General features: G+C 38.9%; 3 protein-coding genes across 3 annotated transcripts; all 3 read left to right on the top strand.

Annotated features, from left to right (window-relative positions):
- The first annotated feature begins 37 nt into the window (after positions 1-37).
- On the top strand, positions 38-10,862 carry LOC576178 (charged multivesicular body protein 3). The gene is made up of 6 exons (XM_011676406.2): positions 38-184; positions 3,079-3,139; positions 4,238-4,417; positions 5,133-5,254; positions 7,060-7,168; positions 9,202-10,862. The coding sequence occupies exons 1-6, from the start codon at positions 140-142 to the stop codon at positions 9,345-9,347; spliced, it is 663 nt and encodes a 220-aa protein (XP_011674708.1). The 5' UTR covers positions 38-139; the 3' UTR covers positions 9,348-10,862.
- A 6,410-nt stretch (positions 10,863-17,272) lies between these two features.
- Positions 17,273-19,079, top strand: LOC105443354. Its single transcript, XM_030986465.1, has 2 exons — positions 17,273-17,279; positions 18,128-19,079. Exons 1-2 carry the CDS (start codon positions 17,273-17,275, stop codon positions 18,709-18,711), a joined length of 591 nt encoding a protein of 196 aa, XP_030842325.1. The 3' UTR covers positions 18,712-19,079.
- Positions 19,080-21,582: 2,503 nt separating this feature from the next.
- LOC105443352 lies at positions 21,583-25,138 on the top strand. Its single transcript, XM_011676403.2, has 2 exons — positions 21,583-21,586; positions 23,006-25,138. The coding sequence occupies exons 1-2, from the start codon at positions 21,583-21,585 to the stop codon at positions 23,590-23,592; spliced, it is 591 nt and encodes a 196-aa protein (XP_011674705.2). The 3' UTR covers positions 23,593-25,138.
- Positions 25,139-26,662: the final 1,524 nt, after the last annotated feature.

Below are 26,662 nucleotides of genomic sequence, written 5' to 3'. Positions count from 1 at the left end.
TTGTAATGTTATGTTTCGATTTCATTGAGCGCTTACTTCAGTTAGGCGCAGTATCAACACTAAACTAGAGCAGCAGAGCAGAGGAGACGGTATATTTATTTTGTGAATTTCTCACAAGCAGAAATCATCTTCTTGAATCATGGGGCTGTTTGGGAAAGAAGCTAAGAAAGACCCGAAGGATCAGGTAATGGAATATTTATGTGATATTTGTATGAGTTGAAATCAGAGTCGAAAGTTGTAGACCTAGTTCTCACTTGTAGGCGTCCGTTTTGTCTTCGGTCCCAGTAACTATTATTTGTGTTTGTAAGTTTGTTGAGTGTTCGAAGTTCGGCAGACGACCAGTGTGTGTTGATGCGTAATTGTGTAGACGAGAGATTTAAAAAATGATAGATCGACAGTCTTTCGAAGGTCATCAAACGGCAATGGCAACGTGAAAGAAGAAGACCAAGAGATGAAAAAGGCGGAAGAAGGGAGAATCGGAATGAGAAGAAGAAAAAGAAGAAGAAAGAAAGTGAAGGCAATCATCATAATAAAATTAATACAGGAAAAAGAAAAGGAACAGTAAAACTAGTAACATGAACTAGCCTTAAGGGCTCTCTCGAAATGTTTTTTTAATGATATTATTCGAGAGAGCCTTAAACGGCTTTCATACCCCTGCACGGAGAGGCATGTAAACAAAACTCAAAAGTGGTCCAAAATCACACTTTCGCGCACCCGACCAATATTGGACAGTGGCTTTGATAAATTTTGTCGTAGTTTTGGTCTTAATTAGCGCTTTAATTTCAAAATCGGATCTAAAAATAACAAAATAAGAGCAATTTTCTTACCAGACCGATACAGCTCAGCTCCCTTTTCACGTGTACCGTGTGAATTCACGATGTCTACACAATGGTGATGACCTCTGACTAGCACTTCGTAAATGTGCTGCTTCCGTATAATGCGCTGAATAACACTCATACAGCGCATTATACGGAAGCAGCACAATTTACCCACAATTACGGAAGTGCCAGTCAGAGGTCATCACCATTGTGTAGACATCGTGAATTCACACGGTACACGTGAAAAGGGAGCTGAGCTGTATCGGTCTGGTAAGAAAATTGCTCTTATTTTGTTATTTTTAGATCCGATTTTGAAATTAAAGCGCTAATTAAGACCAAAACTACGACAAAATTTATCAAAGCCACTGTCCAATATTGGTCGGGTGCGCGAAAGTGTGATTTTGGACCACTTTTGAGTTTTGTTTACATGCCTCTCCGTGCAGGGGTATGGGAGCCGTTTAAGGCTCTCTCGAATAATATCATTAAAAAAACATTTCGAGAGAGCCCTTAAGGCTAAACATGAACAAGAGTAAGAACAAATGAAGTAGTAGGAGGGGAAGTTATGATGGAAGAAGAAGAAGAAGAAGAAGCAGAGGAGGAGGAGGAGGAGGAGGAGGAAGAAGAAGAAGAAGAAGAAGAAGAGGAAGAAGAAGAAGGAGAAGAGGAGGAGGAATAATAAGAGAAGAATAGATCTAGGAAGTAAAAGAAAAAAGAATCAATGTTCAAAATAAATTGCACATGTATCTGTGTAAGAAGAACAAAAGATATATGAGAGGGGCAGACAAGATGTCTGAATAAAGATGTCTGAATAAAAAGTAGTAGAGAAGAATCAGAAGATTCAGAGGAGAAGAAATTGATCTCTTAGATCATCTAGAACCTACAGTATATGAAGTTGATTATACTCCTCATGTAGACGCTACTCCAAAATAAATGTAAAAATACAGATGAAGAAGAAGACAAAGGGAATATTGAAAGAGAAGAAAGTTTTAGTTACCTCTCAAACTTACATGATGTCTGTATGAAGCCAGAAAGGTGTAAGTTTATACGTTAACACAGAGTTAAAGATAAACTGAGTTCTGGTAAAAGATATTAAAAAATTCTCACAGAATCAAATGAAACTTACACTGAATGATCAAGATTACAAATGAATGTCATTTGCCAAACAATTTTGGTAGAAAATGTAGATTGGCTGAGTAAAGAAAGATAAGGAAATCAAGGTAAGTAGGCCCGGCACCATTTGTGTAGTCCCATATTCATCTTTCTGTGTACAGTGCTTGTTACTTTACCAAGACTGGGCCAAATTTATTATGATTTTGATGACTCCAGAACCTTGCAGTACACACCAAACCAATACTTATATGCTAAATTATCAATCTTTTCTGATTGATTCCCCACCGTTTCTTTCAAAATGCAATCTCATGACCAGAACTCAACTTTATCTTTAAGTGTTCCTAATGCTCCTTTTCTTTCCTTCCCTCCCCATATTATTGAGGATAATTTTTCCTCGCTATTTGTCACTACTCTTGTCAAAAACCAAAGTCTGAGATACAATCTACATGTACATGAAAGGTTATAACAAAGAGCATTCAATGGATTAGTGTAAGCAAGGAGAATTCGAAGAGAAATAAAACAAAAGAAGCAGAGAAACTTATAAAAGAAGAAATGTTAAAGATAAAGACCAGTTATGGTCATGCGATGGCATTATGAAAGAAACGTTGTGGAATCGATCAGAAAAGATTGATCTAGATCTATCTAGCATATAAGTATTGGTGTGTACTGCAAGAAATTTGGCCCAGTCTTCGTAAAGTTACAAGCACTGTACACAGAAAGATGTATATCGGACTACGCACACGTGCGTTTATCTCTCACATACCAATAGATAAACTAATTTACCAAATATATCAATTAGTAGGAGGTTTCCCAGCAAATTTGTTATCATCATGTATTAGTCAAAACATACTCTTTCACATGATTGGTAATAAGAGCTTCCATTTCATTTTTTGAAATTGGGGCGTTTCCAATACTGGTTTTTACCTCTAATAAACAAAAGAAAAACGATAAAGAGCAGAGTAGAGGAGATATAAATCTCATTAAATTGGCAAAGTCAAGTATCTGTGTAGGATTCTTTGCTACATATATACATGTCATCTACCCAGATGATTTCAGTCTCCATTTGGTTCAAAGCAACTTCCATGGCTTGCATGTACCTGACGATTTTTATTTTAAGTTTTAAACTTTTCTTTGGTTGTTTTAATTTTAGGTACGTGAGTGGACTTCTGCTTTGAGGAAAGAAGGCCGCCAACTGGACAGGCAAATTAGATGTGAGCGATTCATCCCAAATCAAAACTTTTCCCCCAGAAATTTTTGACCACATTGGCTATAAAATGAGCAAAAATATTCTCTTATGCTTTCAGATTCAAAGTCATAGAGTGAAATGATTTACAGATGTGGCTTCTTTCGATTAGCTAAAAAATGTACACATATATTTTGTTTTGTTTTGGTAAAAATATGCTTTTTTTCTAGGCTATAATGCTGCCTGTTACAATATGGAATTCATTTATGGATTTGATTATTTTATTTCATTTAAAAGACTTATTTAACGTTTTGACTCGTGGTGTAAAATAGTTTAAAATTCCATTGATATGTATTAGAAACTTAGTGGGAAGAAGAGTAAAAATTCCTGAAAGTGTTCTTAAAGATAAACTTTAGTACTGGTAATGCGATTGCATTGTGAAAGAAAAGGTGTGGAAAGGATCAGAAACAGTTGATCATGTAGCATGTAAGTATTGGTGTGCACTGCAAGGTTCTGGAGTCATCAAAATCATAATAAATTTGACCGAGTCTTGGTAAAGTAACAAACACTGTACACAGAAAGCTGTATATGGGACAACACACATGGTGTCGGGGCTAGTACTACCTTGATTTCCTTGTCTTTCTATGCTCATTATTCAGCCAGTATACATTTTCTTCCAAAATTGTTTGGCACATGTCATTTATTTGTAATCTTGAACATTCAGTGTAATTTTCGTTTGATTCTGTGAGAATTAATTTTCTTTTTTTACCAGAACTCAAGTTTATCTTTAAGACATCAATAATTATCATGGCAAAAGAATGAAAACAAGAAAAATTTGATACCGATTTCAGTTAGAGTTCTATTTGTACCATTGAAATAACTCTAATGCTTACGTTATATTTTATCACCTGACATAATGTTGCAGTGGTGCATGAAACTTTGTGATCTTTTAGATCCCTTGTTTACCATACATTGCGAGACAAACAAATATCACTAGCGATATTATTTTCGAAACTCTAATCCTGTTCATATTGTGTACTCAATTGTATTTCTAGGCGCCTTTATTTTATTGACCAGCTTGTCATACTTACACCATTCTTTTAAATCCTTCATCATATTATGGCAGCAATTGAAGTGGCAGAGGCAAAGGTCAAAAGGTCAATCAAGGATTCTGCCAAGAAGAATCACATGGACGTCTGCAAAATCCTAGCCAAGGAACTGATCCAGTCGAAGAAGGCCAAGAATCGCATCTACACCTCCAAGGCTCATCTGAACTCGGTAGGCATGCAGATGAAGAACCAGCAAGGTGAGTAGTAGCCCGGGTGATCCAAATGATAATGACAACGATGAGGATAATGATAAAATGTAGTAGCTGCAGCAGTAGTAGTAGTAGTAGTAGTAGTAGTATTAGTAGTAGTAGTAGAAGTGGTAGTGATAGTGGTAGTAGCAGTAGTAGTGGTAGTGGTAGTAGAAGTAGTAGTAGTAGTAGTAGTAGTAGCTGCAGCAGCAGTAGTAGTAGTAGTAGTAGTAGTAGTAGTAGAAGTGGTAGTGATAGTGGTAGTAGTAGTAGTAGTGGTAGTGGTAGTAGAAGTAGAAGTAGTAGTAGTAGTAGTAGTAGTAATAGTAGTAGTAGTAGTAGTAGTGGTAGTGGTAGTGTTACATGTAGTAGTAGTAGTAGAAGTAGTAGTAGTAGTAGTAGTAGTAGTAGTAGTAGTGGTAGTGGTAGTGGTACTGGTAGTGGTAGTGGAAGTGGTAGTTGTAGTGGTAGTAGTGGTAGTGGTGTTGGTGGTGTTGGTGGTAGTGGCAGTGGTAATATTAGTAGTAGTAGTAGTAGTGTAACTGCTTCTAGAATTTGGAACAATATACCATGCATCATTTGTATACTACCCAGACATCATTTTATATACACACCTACAGTGTTAATTCAATGACAGTGACTTAAGCATCCTACTGGGTCACATTTATCATGATTCATGAAGAATGCCATATTTATAACATGTCTGATCTTTTCAACCAATCAGCATTACTGAGAGTAAGCGGAGCATTGGAGAAGAGCACAGTCGTGATGAAAGCCATGCAATCATTGGTCAAGGTGCCAGAGATTCAAGCTACCATGATGGAACTATCAAAAGAAATGATGAAGGTTAGTCGATGCGTACAGTTCAATAAAGTGCCTTGGGAGCACTAGCCCACAAGGTATCTTTGGAGTGGTCTGAAACATGATACATGTAGCAGAGTGGGTTTAAAGGTAAAGACCAGTTTTGGAAACGCCCCAATCTCAAAAAATGAAATGGAAGCTCTTATTACCAATCATGTGAAGAATATGTTTTGATTAATACGTAATGATACAAATTTTGCCCAGAAACCGCCTACCGGTACTAATTGATATATTTGGTAAAATATTATATCTATTTTGACCTGATAGATATCGTGCACGTGTCGCGTAGTCCCATATACATCTTTCTGTGTACAGTGCTTGTAACTTTACCAAGACCGGGCCAAATTTCTTATCATTTTGATAATTCCAGAACCTTGCAGTACACACCAATACTTATATACTAGATGATCAATCTTTTCTTATCGATTCCACAACGTTTCTTTCACAATGCAATCGCATTATCATAACCATCTTTAAGTTACTAAATAGAGGATCTGAGAGGTATGCGCCATTTAGTATGGATGGTCACTTGATAACTTCATGCGTCACTGTGAATGAGAAACAGCAGTTCCGCAGACTTATTTTAGTTTCGGTCATCCAACATCCCCCCCCCCCCCAACATTAGCTTGATTTTTTGTTGTTGACATATACATAGGATTAGAATTAGGATTAGGATTAGGGTCGTGATTGGGTTTCAGGTAATGTTTAAAGCTAGGGTTTACCAAATGATTGGTCTCTGTATTGAAGTGAAGGTTGTGTATATGTATTGATGAAATTTTCCAACTTTTTTTTGTAGTTTATTAATATTTTGCTAGTGTAAACAAGCCATCTAACGCATGAATAACAATAAAAGATCAATTTAAATTAGTTTATCTGTCCATTTTATTGCATATTGAAGAGATTTGTGGTCTAGTGGATAAGTCCCTGGACTACGAATCGCAAGGTATGGGGTTCAAATCCCTGCCACATCGCCAATGTCTTTTTGAAAAACATTAAAACTACCATTTGTCCCACCCGACCCAGGTGAAGTAAATGGGTACCTGGCAGGAATTATTGCCTCGAAATGCTCGAGCACCATAATGGCAGCCGTGCTAAAGCTTGGGCAATAACATTGGAGCACCAACAGTGTCAAGTGTGATAAACATGAGTGCTATATAAGAACCCACTATTAGATCTAAAAAATAGATGTTGTATTGCCAAAACATGCGTAGGTCGGTCAGGAAATCTTTGTTTTCCCTCCCTCTTTGGGCTGATATTTCTGTTTTGAATGGTTTAATACATTTTTTCTCTAAAAAACGGTAATTAAAAAAAATTAAACTGACCGTAGATTTCAAGATTTTTGGGTCGCAAAGGGCAATACTACATCTTTTATAATAATAATAATAATATTTAGCTCTTTATAGCTCCTTTATACAAATGTCTCTAAGCACTTTACAAATATACTATTACCCCGGTCATTGGATTCAGTGCTTGCCTGCACACACTGTGTGCACAATCTCCATTTCCTGGGGAGCATTCCAGCCAGGCGTTACATGATGCTCAAAAACTGTTTGACCAACAATGACGGTCGCATCCTACCGGGTACCCATTTAACACCTGGGTGGAGAGTAGCAAGTGCAATTTAATATCTTGCCAAAGGATATTAGTGCCGTGTCGGGATTCGAACCTTAGACCTTTGCATCTCTGGTCAAGCGCCTTAAACCACTCGACCATGACACTCCCTCTAATTATTGTTACAAACATCAAGATATCGTTCAGTCTAGTAATGCTTCATACTTCTCTTTCACCAGGCTGGTATCATTGAGGAGATGATGGAGGATACGTTTGAATCATTAGACGATGTAGAAGAGGATGCCACCCAGGAGGAAATTGATAAGATACTCTATGAGCTCACGGCAGGTAAGAAACAAACAATTCGGATTAAACAAACATTGCCTTCATACTAAGTTACTTTTATTGTAAAGTTTAAGATATTTTAATAAAATCAGTGAAAATTTGAACAAAATCGGGCAAGGAATAAGGAAGTTAGAGCTTTTTGAAATGCCTAGTCACTAGAGGGCGATATTTAATTTGATGACATCATCTGTGGACAACTCTCCATGCCTTTTGTGCTTCAAATTTCACAATTCTTTCGTTTTTTTCATATTTATTTGTGTTCTTGATCCGACTTCATAACATGTGAAGTAGAATATCATTTTGCATTCTATACCTTGCTTTCAGGGGAGTAGATTATCTCAATCACAAGAAAGAAGGAAAAACATGAAATTTGATGTACAAAAGGCATGGAGAGTTGTCCACAGATGATGTCATCAAATTAAATATCGCCCTCTAGTGACTAGTCATTTCAAAAAGCTCTAAATTCCTTATTCCTTGCCCGATTTTTGTTCAAATTTTCACTGATTTTATTAAAATATCTGAAACTTTACAATAAAAGTAACTTAGTATGAAGATTTTGGTTCCCTTTAAAGATGAAGTTGAGTTCTAGTCATGCGATTGCATTGTGAAAGAAACGTTGTGGAATCGATCAGAGAAGGTTGATCATCTAGCATATAAGTATTGGTGTGTACTGCAAGGTTCGGGAATCATCAAAATGATAAGAAATTTGGTCCCGTCTTGGTAAAGTTACAATCACCGTACACAGAAAGATGTATATGGGACTACACAAACATGTGGCATAAAATTCCGTCCTGATTATTATGATGCTACATGCCATATTTAGAATATTAAGGCATTTGAAGAGCCATGCTTTTCAGGAAATATTTTTTATCTCATGTTCTTCCACACTTGCATAATACAATGATAACGCTCACAAATTATTTGTCACCTCTTCCCAGAACTCAACCTTCTCTTTAATGACAGTGAAGATCTGGGGGGCGTTTCACAAAACTTGTCATCAGTGACAATTTGTGTTATAAGCTACTGAAATCCTTGCTTCTGATTGGTTATCAGCAGATTTGTCTCTGATTTCTGTTATTTGTCATTGACAAAAGGCTTTGTGAAACGCCCCCCAGGGTGATGATATGTCTAGTATGGGAAGCATCATGTCTGTGTGGTTTGTTTAATGAGGAGGGGAGGAGTAGGCTCAGTTGGTAAAGCATCTGCCTGTCGAACCAAAGGTCATGGGTCAAATCTATCCCTGGCGGAGAACTGAAGCCTTTGTTGTTTTTTGATGTGCCCCTCCCAAGTGTCATAGATGCAGGCTAGGTTACAGTGGAAAAAAAACTGCGTCCCTCGGATAGGACATTAAATGGAGGTCCCATGTAGAGGAGAGTCACAATCTTTGCACGTTAAGAACCAGCCACACTTTTTGTTGAAGAGTAGGGGAAAGTCCCGGTATAGTGGTGTACTTCCACACCCCCAATCAGTTATAGAGACCCAAGGGTCACAGTGATTCAAATCTCTCTTCCCATCCCAGTCACAGGTGACACCAAATAATATATTTGGATCAGTAATTTGTATTCTTGGAACAGATAGTGCATTTATTCCTTACATTGGAAAGTGGAAGCTATCCAGAATGCTTGGTATAATGATGGCTTAAAGAAAGAAAATGGTTAGATTTATGATATAGAGAGATGCCATTGAGTAAAAGAATGGAGAGGACAGTGTCAAAATGAAGAATAGAGAGGAAATGTAAGTGTAAGGCAAAATACACAAAGTTTATCTGAGCTTTTCATGGATAGGCCTCCATGTACATGTCTCTAGTTGGGTTTTTTCTTTCACTTCCTCTTTCGTTGTTTTAAAAATTCCCAGCAATACTGAAAGAAGAGTTGAGTATGGTTTCCAAATATGATTAGTCTAGAAAAAAAAAGGTGCATCAATCTCTTTTGTGTGTCAAAGAACTCCTTCCTACTGATTGACACCAACCTAATGAACGAGTTCAACAATGATATAATATCTTGTCTTTTCTCATTGCTAATTTCTTTACCATGCAGGTGCACTCTCCACAGCGCCAGAAGTCAGCGCTGAGCTACCCGGACCAGCAGAGGGCGCTACAGCAGGTCCAGAGAGCGAGGAGGAAGAAGAAGAAGGGGACGACCTTCAAGCCATGCAGGCCAGATTAGAAGCCCTCAGGAGCTAGTTGATAACTTCTCACATGGACTAAAGACTCTTTCTGCCATAGTTAACAAGCAGACATTTACACGACCCAGGGCGCATCTGGATTCTATTGCGAGATCATGTTGCATGCAGCTTTCTTTCTATGTTGAATTACATCAGTTCAAGGGGCTACCCCCAAGCCGTGATGACCTGACCAGAAGCCCTGAAGAACTAGAGGATATCCTGTCAAAGTGGATTCAATTCTCTACATGCCATGGTGTAGTTCACCACTGGACATTCGCATGATCAAAGAAGCATATGGCTTTTTATGGGAACTGCTGTTTCATTCGCAACATGTCATTTTCCTTTGTGTGATTAACTTCTTGGCTACTTAATCCCTTTGTGCCTAATGCCAGACCATTTCAATCACTTGCTTGCTTTTAGGTTTGAATTATAGCTATATGAATTGCTGATATATCATACAAGCCTAACACAAGCTGGTTGTTAGAGACATTAGCTCTTCGGTTCCAAGATCCAGAGCTCTCTGTCGCTTAACTCGTGTCTATTTTCACCTTCATGGTTGTGATGTCTTTAGATTTAACAGCTTTAGAAGAACCTAAATAAAAGCTGTACAAGTGTAATCAAGAAGAAGAGCTATTGCACATGGGTGTGAATAGAGTTTGAATATATACTGTTATTGCTCATTCTTCGGGATAAAGAGTCTTGTTTTGACCTGGTCAGATGTGACTGGTGGAACAGCATGCACTGACAGAGAAAGGTGTGAGAAGCGGTGGAACTACAATTGTTCTCTTTTTCATGCATACTGTACGATGTTGGTCAAGGCGCTGTTTTTAGCACTTTGAGTGTGACCATTTGTAAGTAAGCATATTTTGAGGGATGTCCTATCTGTTAGAGTTTTGTTCAGGTGTAAGCCCGATTCAAATATGCTGCGATAATCTGTGGCAGTTCTTTTTAATTAATAATAATAATCTTTTAAAGTCCACTCCAAATTGTTATTAAGTTAAAGATTATCTCCGAAACAACCTGGCACGGGGGGATTTGGGGCTTGGCACAATGGGGATTAGCCCTGTGGCATGATAAGAGTTAACGTCTTTTGGTATGACACGGCCGGGTTTCGAACCCACGACCTCCCGGTTGTGAGGCGGACGCTCTACTGACTGAACCAACACACCGGTTAGTGATATAAGTGTATTACACTCCACATTTATGTATCTTATAAAACAGAGCTCAGTGCATACGCATGGGACCTTTGATGGGCGTAGTTGCCATTCTTATACAGGTTTAAAAAACTGCTGCAGTGTATCATATCTGAATGAGTCTCTAATCATCCAAATGTAGTAATTAAGTGAACAACTCAAGAAAAGAAATGTGATTTTATTCGAGCTGTATTACAAATGGTATTTATGCGAAGTATACTTAGATTGTTGTACCATGATCTGTCTTATTTATGAGTCTTTACTCTTTACTTAACGTTTAAGACGTTTTTTAGTCTCAAATCTGAATAATGTCAAAATTACATTTTCCCATTGTGAATTTTGTTTAAATTATTACATATTGCAACTAATTGCCCCTCTATCTCTCTCTTTTTATGTTTTGTTTCCCCGGGGGGGGGGGGGGGGGGGGGGGGGATGGATATCTCTATTTAAAGAAAACTACAATGCTGAAAACTTGAGATCATCCGTTTCGAGCCAGGAGGATATTACCGTGTATACTGATGGATTTTAAATTCTCCTTGGAGAATCTAGTCTTTAATAATGCTTGTATGTTACTCCAGTGTAAATTCATAGCGTTATATACATGTATTTGTAAATCAATTTATTTAAGTATCAGTTAATGTCCTCTTTGTGGCGTCCAAAAGAGGCATTTGAAAGATGATTGGGTAATGCTTATTTGCAAATTAATAAATTAAACCTTATTCCCCGAAAATTCTGACAATACAGTTTTATTTATTAATTGGAAGAAATGCATTACCCAATCATCTTTCTTAATTTTATATAAGTTGTATAGGTAGTGCAATTTACTATTTAAAAATAGAAGGTATATGTTTAGATTGGCAGAATCTTGTTCTGTGTATAAGGACATTGTAGTCTTTCATTGTAAAAAGGAACATATCACCCAAAATATTGTTCACTGTATATTTTGGGTTCAATGTCAGGCATACTATTTAAAATTGAAACTATCAGGCTCAAATATTACTTATAGAAGTTGAAATCTGTGTGGCTTCTCTCCATCAAGCTTTGAATAAAGCTTCTGACGATCCATTGATGCATGTAAAATTTAATTGATTATGCCATCGACGATCTATTTATTATGGTGTTGTACATGTATGTCTACATAGTACATACAAGTGTGTATGTGAAAAATTAATCCCCAAAAATCAAATCGTTTGGACATGCACTCACACATGAAAGCTAACATTCTTTTGAACTCCCATTCAGGCCTTGATATTGGAATCATATCCCCCCTAATGCTCATTTGAATGTCTCCTAACGGCCTTAATTATTATTGTTCAGGGTTATTGTTCCCCATAAAGGTAGTTTCAGGCATTTGTAAGTTGTCACCAATCCGTATGAATCTGTTGATGTTATCTGTACTTATCCACGGTGAATAAGTATTTATAATTGAAGATTATTGGTAACACCATGTGTTGATCCCTTTCACTGTCTTTTTAAAAGTTTTTTTTGTTTTGTCAACACCACAGCCATGTACATGTTTCCTAACGTTTTTTGTATGCCTTTACATAATATAATATGTATCTTATTTGAAATTTACTTTGTAAAAATGAAAATGAATACAAGTGAAAATTATACAAATATTATGATGTTCGATTACCGATATTCATTTTTTTTCTTATTTTCTAAAACTTCAGATGAAATCTCTGAATGAAACATACTTTTTCTTATTTACACATACTGTATTATCTGTTAATGGGAATGTATGACAATCGGATGGTAAAATTTGAACCTTGCCGAACGAAGTTTGCCCATGGCACTCTTAAAGGGGATCTGTTTATGCAGAATATTTTTCTGTAGTTATGTGTGTGTATGTGGTGTGAGGTATGCATGCGGTTTGGTGTGTTTTTTATAATGGTTTTATTAGTTATACACTGTGCTATATATGTTGTTTGGGGAATCCCCACACCCACAATGTTATCCAAAATAACCAAAAAAATCCAAAAGAAACCAAATGATTGGTGACACACTGTCAGTACTTCGTATGCACAATTAAAGGCTATGAGCAGGCACGTAGCCAGAGTTTGATGTTGTCGTTTTTTTTTTTTTTTGGGGGGGGGGGGGGGGGGGGCACATACATGTACATGTAATCAGGCAATACGCAGGGGGGGGGGGTTTGGGGGTTAAACCCCCCCCCCCTTTGGAATTTTTTTTTGTGTAAACCCCCCCCCCCCCCCCCCCCCCCCCTTTTTGTGACCCCCCCCCCCCCCCCCCCCCTTTTTTTTTTTTTTTTTTTTTTTTTTTTTTAATAAAAAAAAAAAAAAAAAAAGAGCAAAATGTCAAATTTCGAGACCAAAAAAAAAAAAAAATGGTCCTCTTACCCCCCCCCCCCCTTCCTCCCCCTTCCCCCCCCTTCCCCCTGCTTATTCAGCGGTCGGCTGAGTCGTTGCGATTTTTTTGGGACCAAAAAAAAAAAAAAAGTGACCTCTTACCCCCCCCTCCCCCCCCCCCCCCCCCCCGCTTATTCAGCGGCTGGCTGAGTCGTTGCGAAATTTTCGGCCCGATTTATAAATGTTAAACCCCCCCCCCCCCCCCCTTGAAAAAATCCTGCGTACGCGCCTGCATGTAATCGATCGAGGTAAAAAAAAAGGGGTCTAAAAAGTTCAACCGATCTTGAATTTTTTTTGGGGGGGGGCACGTCCCCCCCGTACCCCCCCCCCCCTGTGGCTACGTGCCTGGATATGAGTTGTGCTTTACAGCAGCAAGTATTAGTGTAAACTACTCGTGTAAATAGTTTGACTATTCACTGCAGCTGATGCACTGGAGAATTAGCAGAGCATGATAGTTTTCCGTTATGACACATTACAAATTGAACTAATTTGACGATTGTAGGCCATTTGGATCTATCGGGACCATTCAAAAGCAACACATTTCCAATTCCACCATTATGGGTATGTCCAGGCGCGTACGCAGGGGGTGGGGGACTGGGGGTTGAACCCCCCCTTTGACTTTTGTATGTGTATGTTTTGGACGAACCCCCCCCCCCCTTTACATTTTTTTATAAAAAAAAGAAAAGAAAAAAATGGTAATGATGACCCCAAAAGCTGACTTTACCCCTCTAAATATCGATCGGCCAAATTTTGGGGAAAAAAATAAATATGTCCTCTTAACCCCCCCCCCCCCCCCTCGAAAAAATCCAGCGTACGCGCCTGGGTATGTCTAACCATGGACCTACTACAAATGGACACTAAACGGTACCATAATATATCCATGCACCTGACTCTCATAGACTCTGTCAAAAGTATCATAATGACATTCCAAACATGCTTTCAACTTTTGCCTGCGCAAAAGAAACTGAATCGCTTAAAATCATGGAAATGCATGTGCAGTTGTGGCTTACATAATTATGAATATTGACGTATATGATGTTTTCAATAGAAAATTAGAAGTAGTTTACAAGAGAAACCTGTAAATTTGGCTGAAAGACGATGATTTCAAACTTCATTTTAAAACATATCCTATCAATTTCCAAGGAATAGAAGGTAATAGGACAGTAAAGAATATGTATTTTTCGAAGTTTGGCAAGTCCAGATGTATGTCCATCAGTATCACTTCTTAAGTCATCAATCTAATATCACACAAATTGTCATAATTTGGGGTTCACTGCTCCTCTAACTGGTCTTAAATCACGGTACTTTTCCTGAAACTACACTCTGCGCCCTGGCCCAGCGAAAAGAATCTGAAGAAATGTAAAAGGTTTTCTTTGTGATAATTCGTGATTACATAATCAACATTGTCGCGTCAAATGAATGTCCTCATCAACATACACATTATCAGGTGGCGGTGGTCATGATGTGATCAAAGAAAGACTCTCATTATTAGTCTATCTGTAGTAGGGTCCATGGTCTAACGAATATTCTATCAAAACACTTTGAAGAGGATCATACTATTATTCTTTTAATTCTTTCTAGAGAGAAAAATGTGTAAATTGTTTTAAACTAAATGCCAATTAAGGATAATATATTTCATACATGCTTTCTGAAGCCTTCTGCCTTCTTTATATTTGATGATCATGTAATGCCACAGCTAAAATACTTAGTGAAAATAGTATATCTGATTCTATTTGGGTCTGGTTTTGAGGATAAAAAAATTGAGATAAAGCATTTTTTTTTTGAATACATGGTTCACTTTGACACATTTTGTCAACACCGTATCCGTATACATGTATCCTATCATTTGAGAATAGGAGAAAATTACAAGTTTTTGTTTGCATTTACAGAATATGATATGAATTTTACATAGTTTTTGTTTGCATTGTAAATAGAAATAAAGTGAAAATGAAAACTGAATTATACTCTGTGCTATGTCGTTGGGGGGGGGGGGGGGAATCCCCTCACCCAATGCGGGGTTTTAATGGGGGGGGGGGGGAACCCACACTCACAGTTTTATCTAAAGGAACCAAAACAATCCAAAAAAAGAACCAATGATGGGTGACACACTGTAAAGCCCCTTTTACACCGGGATATGCGTACAGTTGCGTACTGTTGCGTACCGAATACGCCGAGCGTACGCTGCCCTACCCTGGCCTACCTAACTGTACGCTGAGGGACGCAAAGGGGGTACGCGACAATGCGTACTTTCAGCGTAGACACTAGACGCAGAAATTATGAATTTTGTACGCAAGTCTACACAACACTACGCTACCCTACGTCAGTCCGACGAAGCAGTAAAAGCTTGCGCACACAGTCAGTAATCAACCATACGCGACCGTCAGTAAACCTGTCCGTCAGGCCGACGTTAACAAACGCAACCCTACGATACACCATCGTACGCGTAGTTATACGCCAATTGCATACGCCGTATGTACGGGGTGCCTATGCACAGGGTACTTAACCATACGCCTTCGTATGCCAGTCTACGCATAACCTACGCTGGAACTACGCCGAACCAACATTTTTTTCATGAATACCCAGCCTAATTTCGGCGTAGTCGGTACGTCACACCAGCAACTCTACGCAGATCCTGTGTGAACGGGACTTAATGCCTATGTCACATTTGCCGGGGCGGCCGTGCGGTCCAAAATATCTACGGCCAATAGCAATTATAGGACTGCCGCAGCATTCCCACGGTCACATCCGGTAGCGGTCCCCGGCCCCCCCCCCTCCCCACTCCGGGGTCGGAATGACCACGTGTTACCAAAATGTCCGGTAAAGGGGTACTTTTCGTGCGACAAAGTCCGGCCCTAGGATTGTAAAAAAAGGGTGTGTATTTGACTTTTTTTTTCCTCTTTTTCTCTCATCTGTTTGGACTCCTGAGAAATTATTCCGAATTAAGGGGGTACATTGAGCATTTTTCCTGATTTAGGGGGGTCTCCAAGGCAGGAAAAGCCCGCGAAAAGCCCGCTAAAGGGGGGGGGGGGGGGGGGTTCGGAAATGTTGGCAGCCCTCAGATAGGGGGTGCTTTCAAAAAGAGGGAACAAGCATACGCGTACCCTAATTAACACTGAGTGGGGGGGGGGGGGTCGGGTAGCGGTCACATATGTTAGGGTAGGCGCACGGCGTAGTTTGAATTTGTGGTGAAAGAAAATTTGCAGCTGCAGTACGGCCTTTGAAGTGATGACGCACGGTCGCCTTAGGGCGTCCCTGCGACGGCCGTTGCTACGGCAGACGCAATGTATTAGCCGCAGGGTGGCTGAAGAGGGGCCATACGGCGACCGTGCGGCCAGACTGATGTTACCACTTGACCCCTGGAGTATATTAAATGCAAGGCCACCGTACGCCCGACGTACGGTCGCCTTGGAATCACTCTACGGCATGGCTACGGCGTGTGTAATCGTTAAAGCGAACCTAGAAATGAAAACACTTATACCTCCGCGTTATAATCCCACGTCGACCCATACGGCCTGTAAAGATAGGGATACGCCCTTGGGTGACCCTGAGGCCACCGCAGATTCTCTGCTGCCGCCGCAAGTATCTCTCGATTTCGGGGGCGTACGGCCGCCGTATCCTAGCCGTAGAGCAAATGTGACCTAGGCATAAGACACACTGGTAATGATACAGTGGATATGAGCGCGCGATGAACAACGGACTTGAATAATGAAATCTAAATTATACACTGTGCTATGTCGTTGTGGGAATCCCCAAACTCACAATGACAAAAGAAAATAATCCGAAATGAACCAATGATTGGTGACACACTGTAAGAACGTGGTACAAGACAACACTTGTATTTCACAATCGGACATGACTCGTGCCTTACAACAGCTAGTACATTTACTCTGGCAAATAGTTTGACAGCAGCTGATCTACTGGACAGTCAAGAAAACATGATAGTTCACCTTTAGCATTCATCATTAAAAATTCAACTAATTGGACGATTATAGGCCATATAGGTCTACAAAATTCTATCGGGACCTTTCAAAATCAACACATTTTCACTACTATGGGTACGTATAACGCATATTATATTAAAATATAATTGAGATGTAGATCATTCTATAATTTAAAATGTATTAATGATGCATGTATATCTTGTTATTTGTGCTAAATCCAGACTAAGTACAATACCAGTTTTTAATTGAATTTTTGTTAAATACCACCACTTTTTCATTTGTGTCCTCCAATAATTCTCTACTATTTTGTTATGTCTTCGTCTGTTTTTTAACTTCCTATTTCATTAAATCATATTGTTTATGTCTACCATCGAACCATATTAAAGATAGTATCTTTCTGTTGCAGCCAATATCAAATTAATGAACTTTGCAGGAACTAGGAATATGCCACGTATGTCCTATCTGTGAAATTTAAACGTTGGCAGTGTCTTCAAAGCATGCAAGGAAACCCGTTTACTTTCTAGACTTCATTGTCAGGCAATATTGATTGACTGACTGACCCCTTTTTTCTTTGGAAATTACATACATAAAATGAGCTGTAAAGGGTACATGAGTTTGTGTACATATAAATCAATTCACTTCTTGGAATGGTCCAAATTAAGCTGATCGAATCTTTGCGCAGCACAAAACGTACGACCATAAATAGTACGCCTTAAATATGTTTTATATGATATGTCATCGTGTAATAAAGTATTCAGTGTTTATTGGATTTACACACATGCACAGACACGCACACTTATATACATGCATGTATGTATAATATGTCCATATGGGGGGGGGGGGGGTAGTGAGCACTAATATATTTGTTTGGGCCCTCGAAAATTTTAAAAATCGCACCCCCCCCCCCCACTTGGGCGCGGGGCCATCTCCCAAAAAGGTAAAATTAACGTGAATTCTCGTTTCCCCCCCCCCGGGGGGGGGGGGGGGGGGGGTGGGGATTGCCATTGCATTCAGGTAAATACCGTGAATTCTCTCAAAGATTCTCGGAAGCCCGAGCAAGCCAGTGTAATTTATTTTCCCCCTTTTTCTAATGATCGAGTAATGTCCTTGAATAGAAACATTGGTAGTATATGATATCATAACTAGTCTTTACTTGATGGCATTTTTAATATAAAAACACACGCACGCTCACACGCATTCACACACACACACACACACACGCATATATTAAATCCGTCGGTGTGTAAAGGGCTAATGTAAATAATACGAATTAGATATCTCTGTTATTTTCTTTAGCAGCATCGATGCAGCACGACGCCCTCTTTTTTCTGGCCTTGTCCAGGAGCCTGGAGCATCGCTTTTCAGCAAGCTCATGGAAGACTTACGCGGGGGTCTCCTTAGACCGGGTGAGCTACGATCACGACAGTCGTTCGTCCCTTCCACCACATGGACGCCGACAATCCGACAACATGGGGCTGTGTGTCGACAACGAGTTCATGGCTACATGCCCGAGGGAACCCTTCTTCCATTTCGAAGGTAGCGGAACCGCGCACGCCGAAAAGCTGATACTGAACTGGTTACGCGGTCTGATTAACACTTCAAAATGGCCGCCAGCGGACGGACAAATGCACACATTACATCTGTTCACAGTCTTATCTCCTTGTAGTGGATGCATCCATTTTTTGGAGAGTTTTCTACGTCTCCTCCGGGAGAAGGGACTGATGTGGAGAATCTGGTTTGTCCTAGGATATTCAAAAGAGTACACGCCATGTAAACCCAGTACGCCGCTAGCAAAACGATTTTATTCTGGTCCAGATGTAACCATTCCTTGGCTTTATGAACTCCCACGTTATTATCCTAACTTCAGAGTGATGAAAATTTAATAGAATCTAATCATAATAATAGAGTTGACATTTATTAAGATTGTAATGATAGTTTGTGTCAAAATAGGTAGGATTTGCGGAAGGAAATGGAAATTCGTATTGAAATAGAACCTTCGTTGCTTTTTGAAAGACCAGTGGAATCGAGCGGCTAGATGGACCTGAATTGCCGGTTTCTCGAGACCGATATGTAGTTCTTGCGGGAATGATAATTTGCCTCCTGGCCTGCAAGTCCGTTATGAAATGATTGTAAAAAAGGATTGCTTTTACTTTTAACGATTATCGTTGTTTTGAGACTATATCAACAAAAATTCAACGGAGAAGAATCGAGAGGTGTGATCATTATTACAAATAATGACCTCTGATATCATCACGATATAACAACCAGAGCAGATAGCAATCACCACTAAACAGTGGCGTATGTAGGTATTTTGGCGCCCAGGGCAATCATTGAAGATCTACAAGTGAGCGAAGTAAGTGAACCCCCCACAAAAAAAAAAAGATTCTGTACTTAATATTGTAGTTAAAGATATTATTCGTCATCAAAATACACCCCGAGCGAATATGAGGAATTTCGAGCATCCCGTTGCTAAGAATCAGCCTGGTTTTTCGTTAAAGTTTAATTTTACATCGAAATTAAAAAAAAAAGTTTTTTTTTCATTTTGTCACCACCATATAGCCGTATACATGTATCCTTAATCGATTGAGAATAGGAGACAATTACACGTTTATGTATGCATTTACAGAATATAATAATTATGTATCTTACTTAAATTTACTTTGTAAATAGGATGAAAGTGAAAATTATATGAAAATGATGATGTTTGAGTACCAATATTCTTGGTTTACTTTTTTTCCTTTAAAAAAAAACACAAAAAACTTCAGATGAAGTCTCTGAATGAAACATACTGTATATCTGTGTATGAGAATATATGACGGTAGTTTATCCCCGCCGAACAAAGTTTGCTATGGCATGGTGACACCGGATCTGTTTGTGCAGAGTATTTTTCTGTAGTTTTGTGTGTGTGTGTGTATGTGTCTGCGTGGGTGTGAGGTATGTGTGCGCTGGGGTGTGTTTTTTATCATGTTTTCTTATTAGTGGTAGTGATAATTAACTGGATCGAAATGCGCGATGAATAACGGACCTAAATAATGAAATCTAAATTATACACTGTGCTATGTCGTCGGGGAATCCCCACACCCACAATGTTATCCAAAAGAACACAACAAATCCAGAAGGAACCAAATGATTAGTGACACACTGCTATTGGTAATACCATGTATTGGGCCTTTCAAGTACTGTCTGTATTTCACAATCGGATATGACGCATGCCTTAGAACAGCGAGTAATATAATCTGGCAAATATAGTTGACTATTCATTGCAGCTAATGTACTGGAGATCCAGCAGAGCAAAATAATTCACCTTTATCAAACACCATCAAACATTGAACTAATTTGACGATTATAGGCATAATAGATCTACACAATTCTATCGGGACGATTCAAAAGCAACACATTTTCATCAATATGGGTATGTCAGATGTCTAACGAATATTCTAGATCATTCTATAATTTGTAATGTATTTATGATGCATGTATTTTGTGCAAAATCCAGACTAAGTACGGTACCAGTTTTGAATTCAATTGTTTTTCAATATTACCAGCTTATTATTTGTGTGCTCCACGTTTTTTGTTCTAATTAGTTTTTCTTCTGATTTTTTAACTTCATATTTCATTAAATCATATTGTATGTGTCTACAGCCTACATTTCATCCAACAAAAGCCGACTTTATGAGAGTTGCAACGTATTCGCAAAATCAATTTTTAAAGCTCATCGGTAGCATTGATTGCTTGGAAAAAATTATGTATAGAAGGGCCAGATGTCCAGGAGGTGGAACACCTCTAAAAACAAGCAATTAACGGAGAAGAAAATATTTCGCCCCCCGCTCAAAATTATGTACATACAAGCGGGTGAAGCGGGCGAGAGAAAAAAGACAATGTCTGTTTTGTGTGTGTGTATGTGTCTGCGTTGGTGTGAGGTATGTGTGCGCTGGGGTGCTCTCACCTCAGCATTCTTGTGGGGTTTTATGTGCGCTTCACATACCCCTTGTGAGGCATTTTTACTTTGTGGGGTATTTTTTCAGGACCCCACAGAGTAAAGTCTTTCAAATGACTGTATATTCGGTGTCCTATGCCCTGCGGGGCATTAGAAGTGGTACCCCATAAATGACTTTTTGTGAGCGTGTGCTAAAACTTGCACACTTTTTTATGGTAACATCGTAAGCACACCGCCGGGTTGTTATCGCCAGGTTGTACATACCCCACTAGTAGGGGACCACAAGGTATATCTGGAACGCACAGAAATACCCTACAATCAGGTGCCCCACAAAGGCCCTGATGTGAGAATGTGTGTGTTTTTTTAATCATGTTTTCTTATTAGTGGTAGTGATATATAAGTGGATCGAAATGCGCGATGAATAACGGACCTGAATAATGAAATCTAAATCATACACTGTGCTATGTCGTCGGGAATCCCCACACCCACAATGTTATCCAAAAGAACACAAAAAATCCAGAAGGATCCAAATGATTGGTGACACACTGCTATTGGTAATACCATGTATTGGGCCTTTCAAGCTAGTACTGTCTGTATTTCACAATCGGATATCACTCATGCCTTAGAACAGCGAGTAATATAATCTGGCAAATATAGTTTGACTATTCATTGCAGCTAGTGTACTGGAGATCCAGCAGAGCAAAATAGTTCACCTTTATCAAACATCATTAAACATTGAACTAATTTGACGATTATAGGCCTAATAGATCTACACAGTTCTATCGGGACGATTCAAAAGCAACACATTTTCATCAATATGGGTATGTCAGATGTACGAATATTCTAGATCATTCTATAATTTATAATGTATTTATGATGCATGTATATATTGTTATTTTGTGCAAAATCCAGACTAAGTACGGTACCAGTTTTGAATTCAATTGTTTTTCAATATTACCAGCTTTTTATTTGTGTCCTCCACGTTTTCTGTTCTATTTAGTTTTTCTTCTGATTTTTTAACTTCATATTTTCATTAAATCATATTGTATGTGTCTACAGCCTACATTTCGTCCAACAAAAGCCGACTTTATGAGAGTTGCAACGTATTCGCAAAATCAATTTTTAAAGCTCATCGGTAGCATTGATTGCTTGGAAAAAATTATGTATAGAAGGGCCAGATTTCCAGGAAGAGGAACAATTCTAAAAAGCAATCAAGAAACGAAAAAATAATATTTTGCTCCCCGCACAAAATAATGTACATACAAGCGGGTGAAACGAGCGAGAGAAAAAAAGACAATGTCTTTACAGTAAAGATATTAAATACTTCATTACTTCGTCATCTAAATACATGCTGCCAGAATATGTGAATGTCCGGCATCCCGTTGCCAAAAATCATCCTATTTTTAGATTCTGGGGCAAACATTTTACCGAGTTTAGCAAAAACATGAATATTTATGAACGGTCAGGCAATACAGCCTTTCAGTACGTACCGTACAGTGAATGGGAATGGGCGATGATCCGTCCAGGAGGTAGAGGTCAGTGGTTTGTGCTGGCAATGTTCACGCGAGCGAAAAGGAGACAACCGGTGCAATATGAAAGTTTTAGGTGAGATGATTCAGTTTGAGAACTGTGTCGCCTATAGTCTATAGTCTATACAACGCACATTGGTGGAGCGATACCGACTGCACAGAGATACGGGATATGTAATCTCTTGTGTGCACAGAGCATGACTGATTCATTTTCTTCAATTCGAATAGGGTCCATTTAGCTCCGAACGTTTTGACGTGTTTTGCCAGCTGTCTTAAAAGTTGCGAGATAATAACTTGAAAAGGAAAAAGTTTTAAAAAAACACAAGGCAAGTCGCCATCTGCAGCGGTTGCGTGGTTGGTAGTCGTAGACTTTGGACAGTAGGAATGGGGGGGGGGGGGGGAGGGGTGGCGGTAAAGCTTTACGATTCTCTCCCTTTTCCCCTTTCTCTTTCTCTCTTTGCGTTTTTTGTTTTGTACGCGTAACCTCTCGATTTTTTTTGTGGTTTTTGCTCTCTTTAAAGTGCTAGGGTCACGTGCCACTTGCCCCATTCCCCACTGACCAGATACACCACTGATTTTGAATAACAATTTGAAAGGGGCACATTGCGGGGGATACGTTCCTAATTTATGCTCGGACCTCTTAAATCCGACAGTGTGTAAAGGGCTAACAAAGATAATACAATTTAGAAATATCTGTTATTTCTTACGCAGCATCGATGTATCAAGACCCCAAAATTCTTCGGGAATTGTTCAGGAGCCTGGCGCATCGCTATACAGTAATCCGAAGCGGGTGGAACACCTACGCGGCGGCCTCCCTAGACAGGGTATGCTACGATCACGTCAGTCCTTCTTCCCTTCCCTCACATGGACGCCGACTACCCGACAGCTTTGGGGTGTGCGTCGACGACGAGTTCATGGCTACATGTCCGAGACCCGAAGTTGGCAGGAACGTGCACGCCGAAGAGATGATACTGAAATGGTTACAAAGTCGGATTTACACTTCGAAATGGCCGCCATCAGACGGAGAAGTACACACATTACATCTGTTCACATTCTTTTCTCCTTGTAGTCGATGCATAGAGAGGTTGGAGGATTTTTTACTTCTCCTCCAAAAGAAAGGATTGATGGGGAGAATCCGGTTCGTCCTAGGATATTCCAAAGAGTACACGCCTTGGAAAGGTATTGGTCCGTACGTAACCATTCCGTGGCTTAACAGAATCGCACAACATTATTATCCTAACTTCAGAGTGATGAAGATAAATAAATATAATCAGAGTAAAAGAGTAGACATTTATTAAGATTGTAATAACAGTTTGAGTCAAAATGAGTAGGGTTTGCTTTAGGAAATGGAGATTTTAAATTCGTATTGAAATAGAACCTTCGTTGCTTTTCGGTAGGCCAGCGAGATTGAGCGCGAGATAAAACTGAATTGCCGGTCTCGTTGGCCTTTTAAAAAGTTATCTGAAGTTTCTGGTGACCGATAAGTAGGTCTTGCGGGACAAATAATTTGCCACCTGGCCTGCAACTACTTTATATAATTGTAAAAATTACTGCTTCTATCTATTTACGACTATCAATGTGTTGATACTACATTCATGAATCATAAACACGGAAGAAACGAGGTGTGTTATAAATGTTACAAATAATGACTTCTGATATCATTACAATGTCATTTAATTTTAGCTTACAATAAAAATCACAGTAAATAACAATCAGAACTATACAGTGGCGTATTTGGCGCTCGGGGCTAGCATTGAGAATGCGCCCCTCCCCCGCCCAAACTTAAATAGATAACTGTACAATTGATAAAAAAGCAAAACAAGACACTTTAAATTACTGTAGTAAAGATATTACTCTGTCATCAAAATACACGCCGACCAAATATTGGAAATTTGTTTTGCCATATATTTCGATAAAGACATTTGCACGACCCACGGCCGTTGGGTGCACCTGGATTCTATTGCGAGTATTGCGAGTGTCTGTTGCATACAGCTTTCTGTCTACGTTCAAATACATTTGTTGAAGGATCTACCTCCGAGCCTTAATAGCCTGACCAGAAGCCCTGAAGAACTAGAGGATATCCGGTAAACAATGATTCAATTCTCTATATACATGCCGTGGGGTAGTTCACCACTGGATATTCACATGATCAAGGAAGCATATGGCTTTTATAGGGAGTGCTGCTTCATTCGCAACATACCACTTTCCTTTGTGCGATCAACTTCTTGGATACTTAATCTCTTTGTGCCTAATGCCAAACCATTTCAATCACTCGCTTGCTTTTAGGTTTGAATTATAGCTGTGTGAATTGCTGCTATACCAGACAAGCCTAACACAAGATGGTTGTTGGAAGACATTAGCTCTTCGGTTCCAACATCCAGAGCTCTCTGTCGCTCAACTCGTGTCTATTTTCACCTTCATGGTTGTGATGTCTTTAAATTTAACAGCTTTAGAAGAACCTAAATAAAAGCTGTACAAGTGTAATCAAGAAGAAGAGCTATTGCACATGGGTGTGAATAGAGTTTGAATATATACTGTTATTGCTCATTCTGCAGGATAACGAGTCTTGTTTTGACCTAGGTCAGATGTGACCGGCGGAACAGCATCCAATGACAGAGAAAGGTGGAACTACAATAGTTCTCTTCCTCATGCATACTGTACTATGTTAGTCAAGACGCTGTTTGTATTACAAATGGTATTTATGCGAAGTATACTTAGAGTGTTGTACCATGATCTGTCTTATTTATGAGTCTTTACTTAACGTGTAAGACGTATTTTAGTCTCAAATCTGAATAATGTCGAAATTACATTTTCCCATTGTTATTTAAAAAAATAATTATTACATATTGCCCCTCTATCTCTCTCTTGTTATGATCCCCCCCCCCGGGGGGGGGGGGGGGTGATTGGATATCTCTATTTAAAGAAAACTACAATGCTGAAAACTTGAGATCATCCGTTTCAAGCCAGGAGGATATTACTTTGTATACTGTAAGACAGAGATAACACTCTCCTGGTTCCAATTTTACGTAATATGAGATACAGAATGATGGATTTTGAATTATCCTTGGAGAATCTAGTCTTTAATAATTCTTGTATATTACTGCAGTGTAAATTTATAGCGTTTTATACATGTATTTGTAAATCAATTTATTTAAGTATCAGTTAATGTCCTCTTTGTGGCGTCCATAAAGAGGCATGTGAAAGATAATTGGGTAATGCTTATTTGCAAATTAATAAATAAAACCTTTTTACCCGAAAATTCTGACAACACAGTTTTATTTATTAATTGGGAGAAATGCATTACCCAATCATCTTTCTTAGTTTTATATAAGTTGTATAGGTAGTGCAATTTCCTATTTAAACATAGAAGGTATATGTTTAGATTGGAAGAATCTTGTTCTGTGTATAAAGGACATTGTAGTCCTTCATTGAAAAAGGAACCTATAACCCAAAATATTGTTCTCTGTATATTTTGGGTTCAATGCCAGGCATACTATTTAAAATGAAACTGTCAGCTTCAAATATTACTTTCTTTATAGAAGTTGAAATCTGTGTGGCTTATCTCCATCAAGCTTTGAATACAGCTTATGACGATCCATTGATGCATGTAAAATGTAATTGATTATGCCATCGACGTTCTATTTATTATGGTATGTCTACATAGTACATACAAGTGTGTATGTGAAAAATTAATCCCCAAAAATCAAATCGTTTGGACATGCACTCACACATGAAAGCTAACATTCTTTTGAACTCTCATTCAGGCCTTGATATTGAAATCATATCCCCCTATTACTCATTTGAATGTCTCCTTACAGCCAAAATTATTACTATTCTGGGTTATTATTGTTCCCCTTATAGTTTCAGGCATTTGCAAGTTGTCACCAATCTTTATGTATCTTGTAATGTTCTCTGTAGTTGTCTATGTGAGTGAGTATTCACAATTAGAGGATATTGGTAACACCATGTGTTGGGCCCTTTCACTGTCTGTATCTGAGGTTTCCCCCCCCCCCCCCATCATTTTGTTAATACCATAGCCATGTAGTACATATATCCTATAAAATCGATTAAGAATAGGAGATAAACTACACGTTTTTGTATGCATTTACATAATATATTATGTATCTTATTTGAAATTTACATTGTAAATAAAATGAAAGTGAAAATTATACAAAATTATGTTTTATTACCGACATTCTTGGTTTTCTTTTATTCCTTTTTTTATGCCTCCGCCACCGAAGGTGGTGCCGGAGGCATCATGTTTTCGGGTTGTCCGTTCGTACGTCCGTCCGTACGTCCGTCCCGTTTGACCGTTATCACAATATCTCAAGAACCATTTAAGATTTAAACTTAAGACTCGGGAATAGT

Source organism: Strongylocentrotus purpuratus, unplaced genomic scaffold (genome assembly GCF_000002235.5).
Source record: "Strongylocentrotus purpuratus isolate Spur 01 unplaced genomic scaffold, Spur_5.0 spur5_scaffold_15, whole genome shotgun sequence".
NCBI classification, from domain to species: Eukaryota; Metazoa; Echinodermata; class Echinoidea; order Camarodonta; family Strongylocentrotidae; genus Strongylocentrotus; species Strongylocentrotus purpuratus.
Note: the sequence above shows the minus strand (reverse complement) of the source record. Positions and strands in the feature narration are given on the sequence as shown.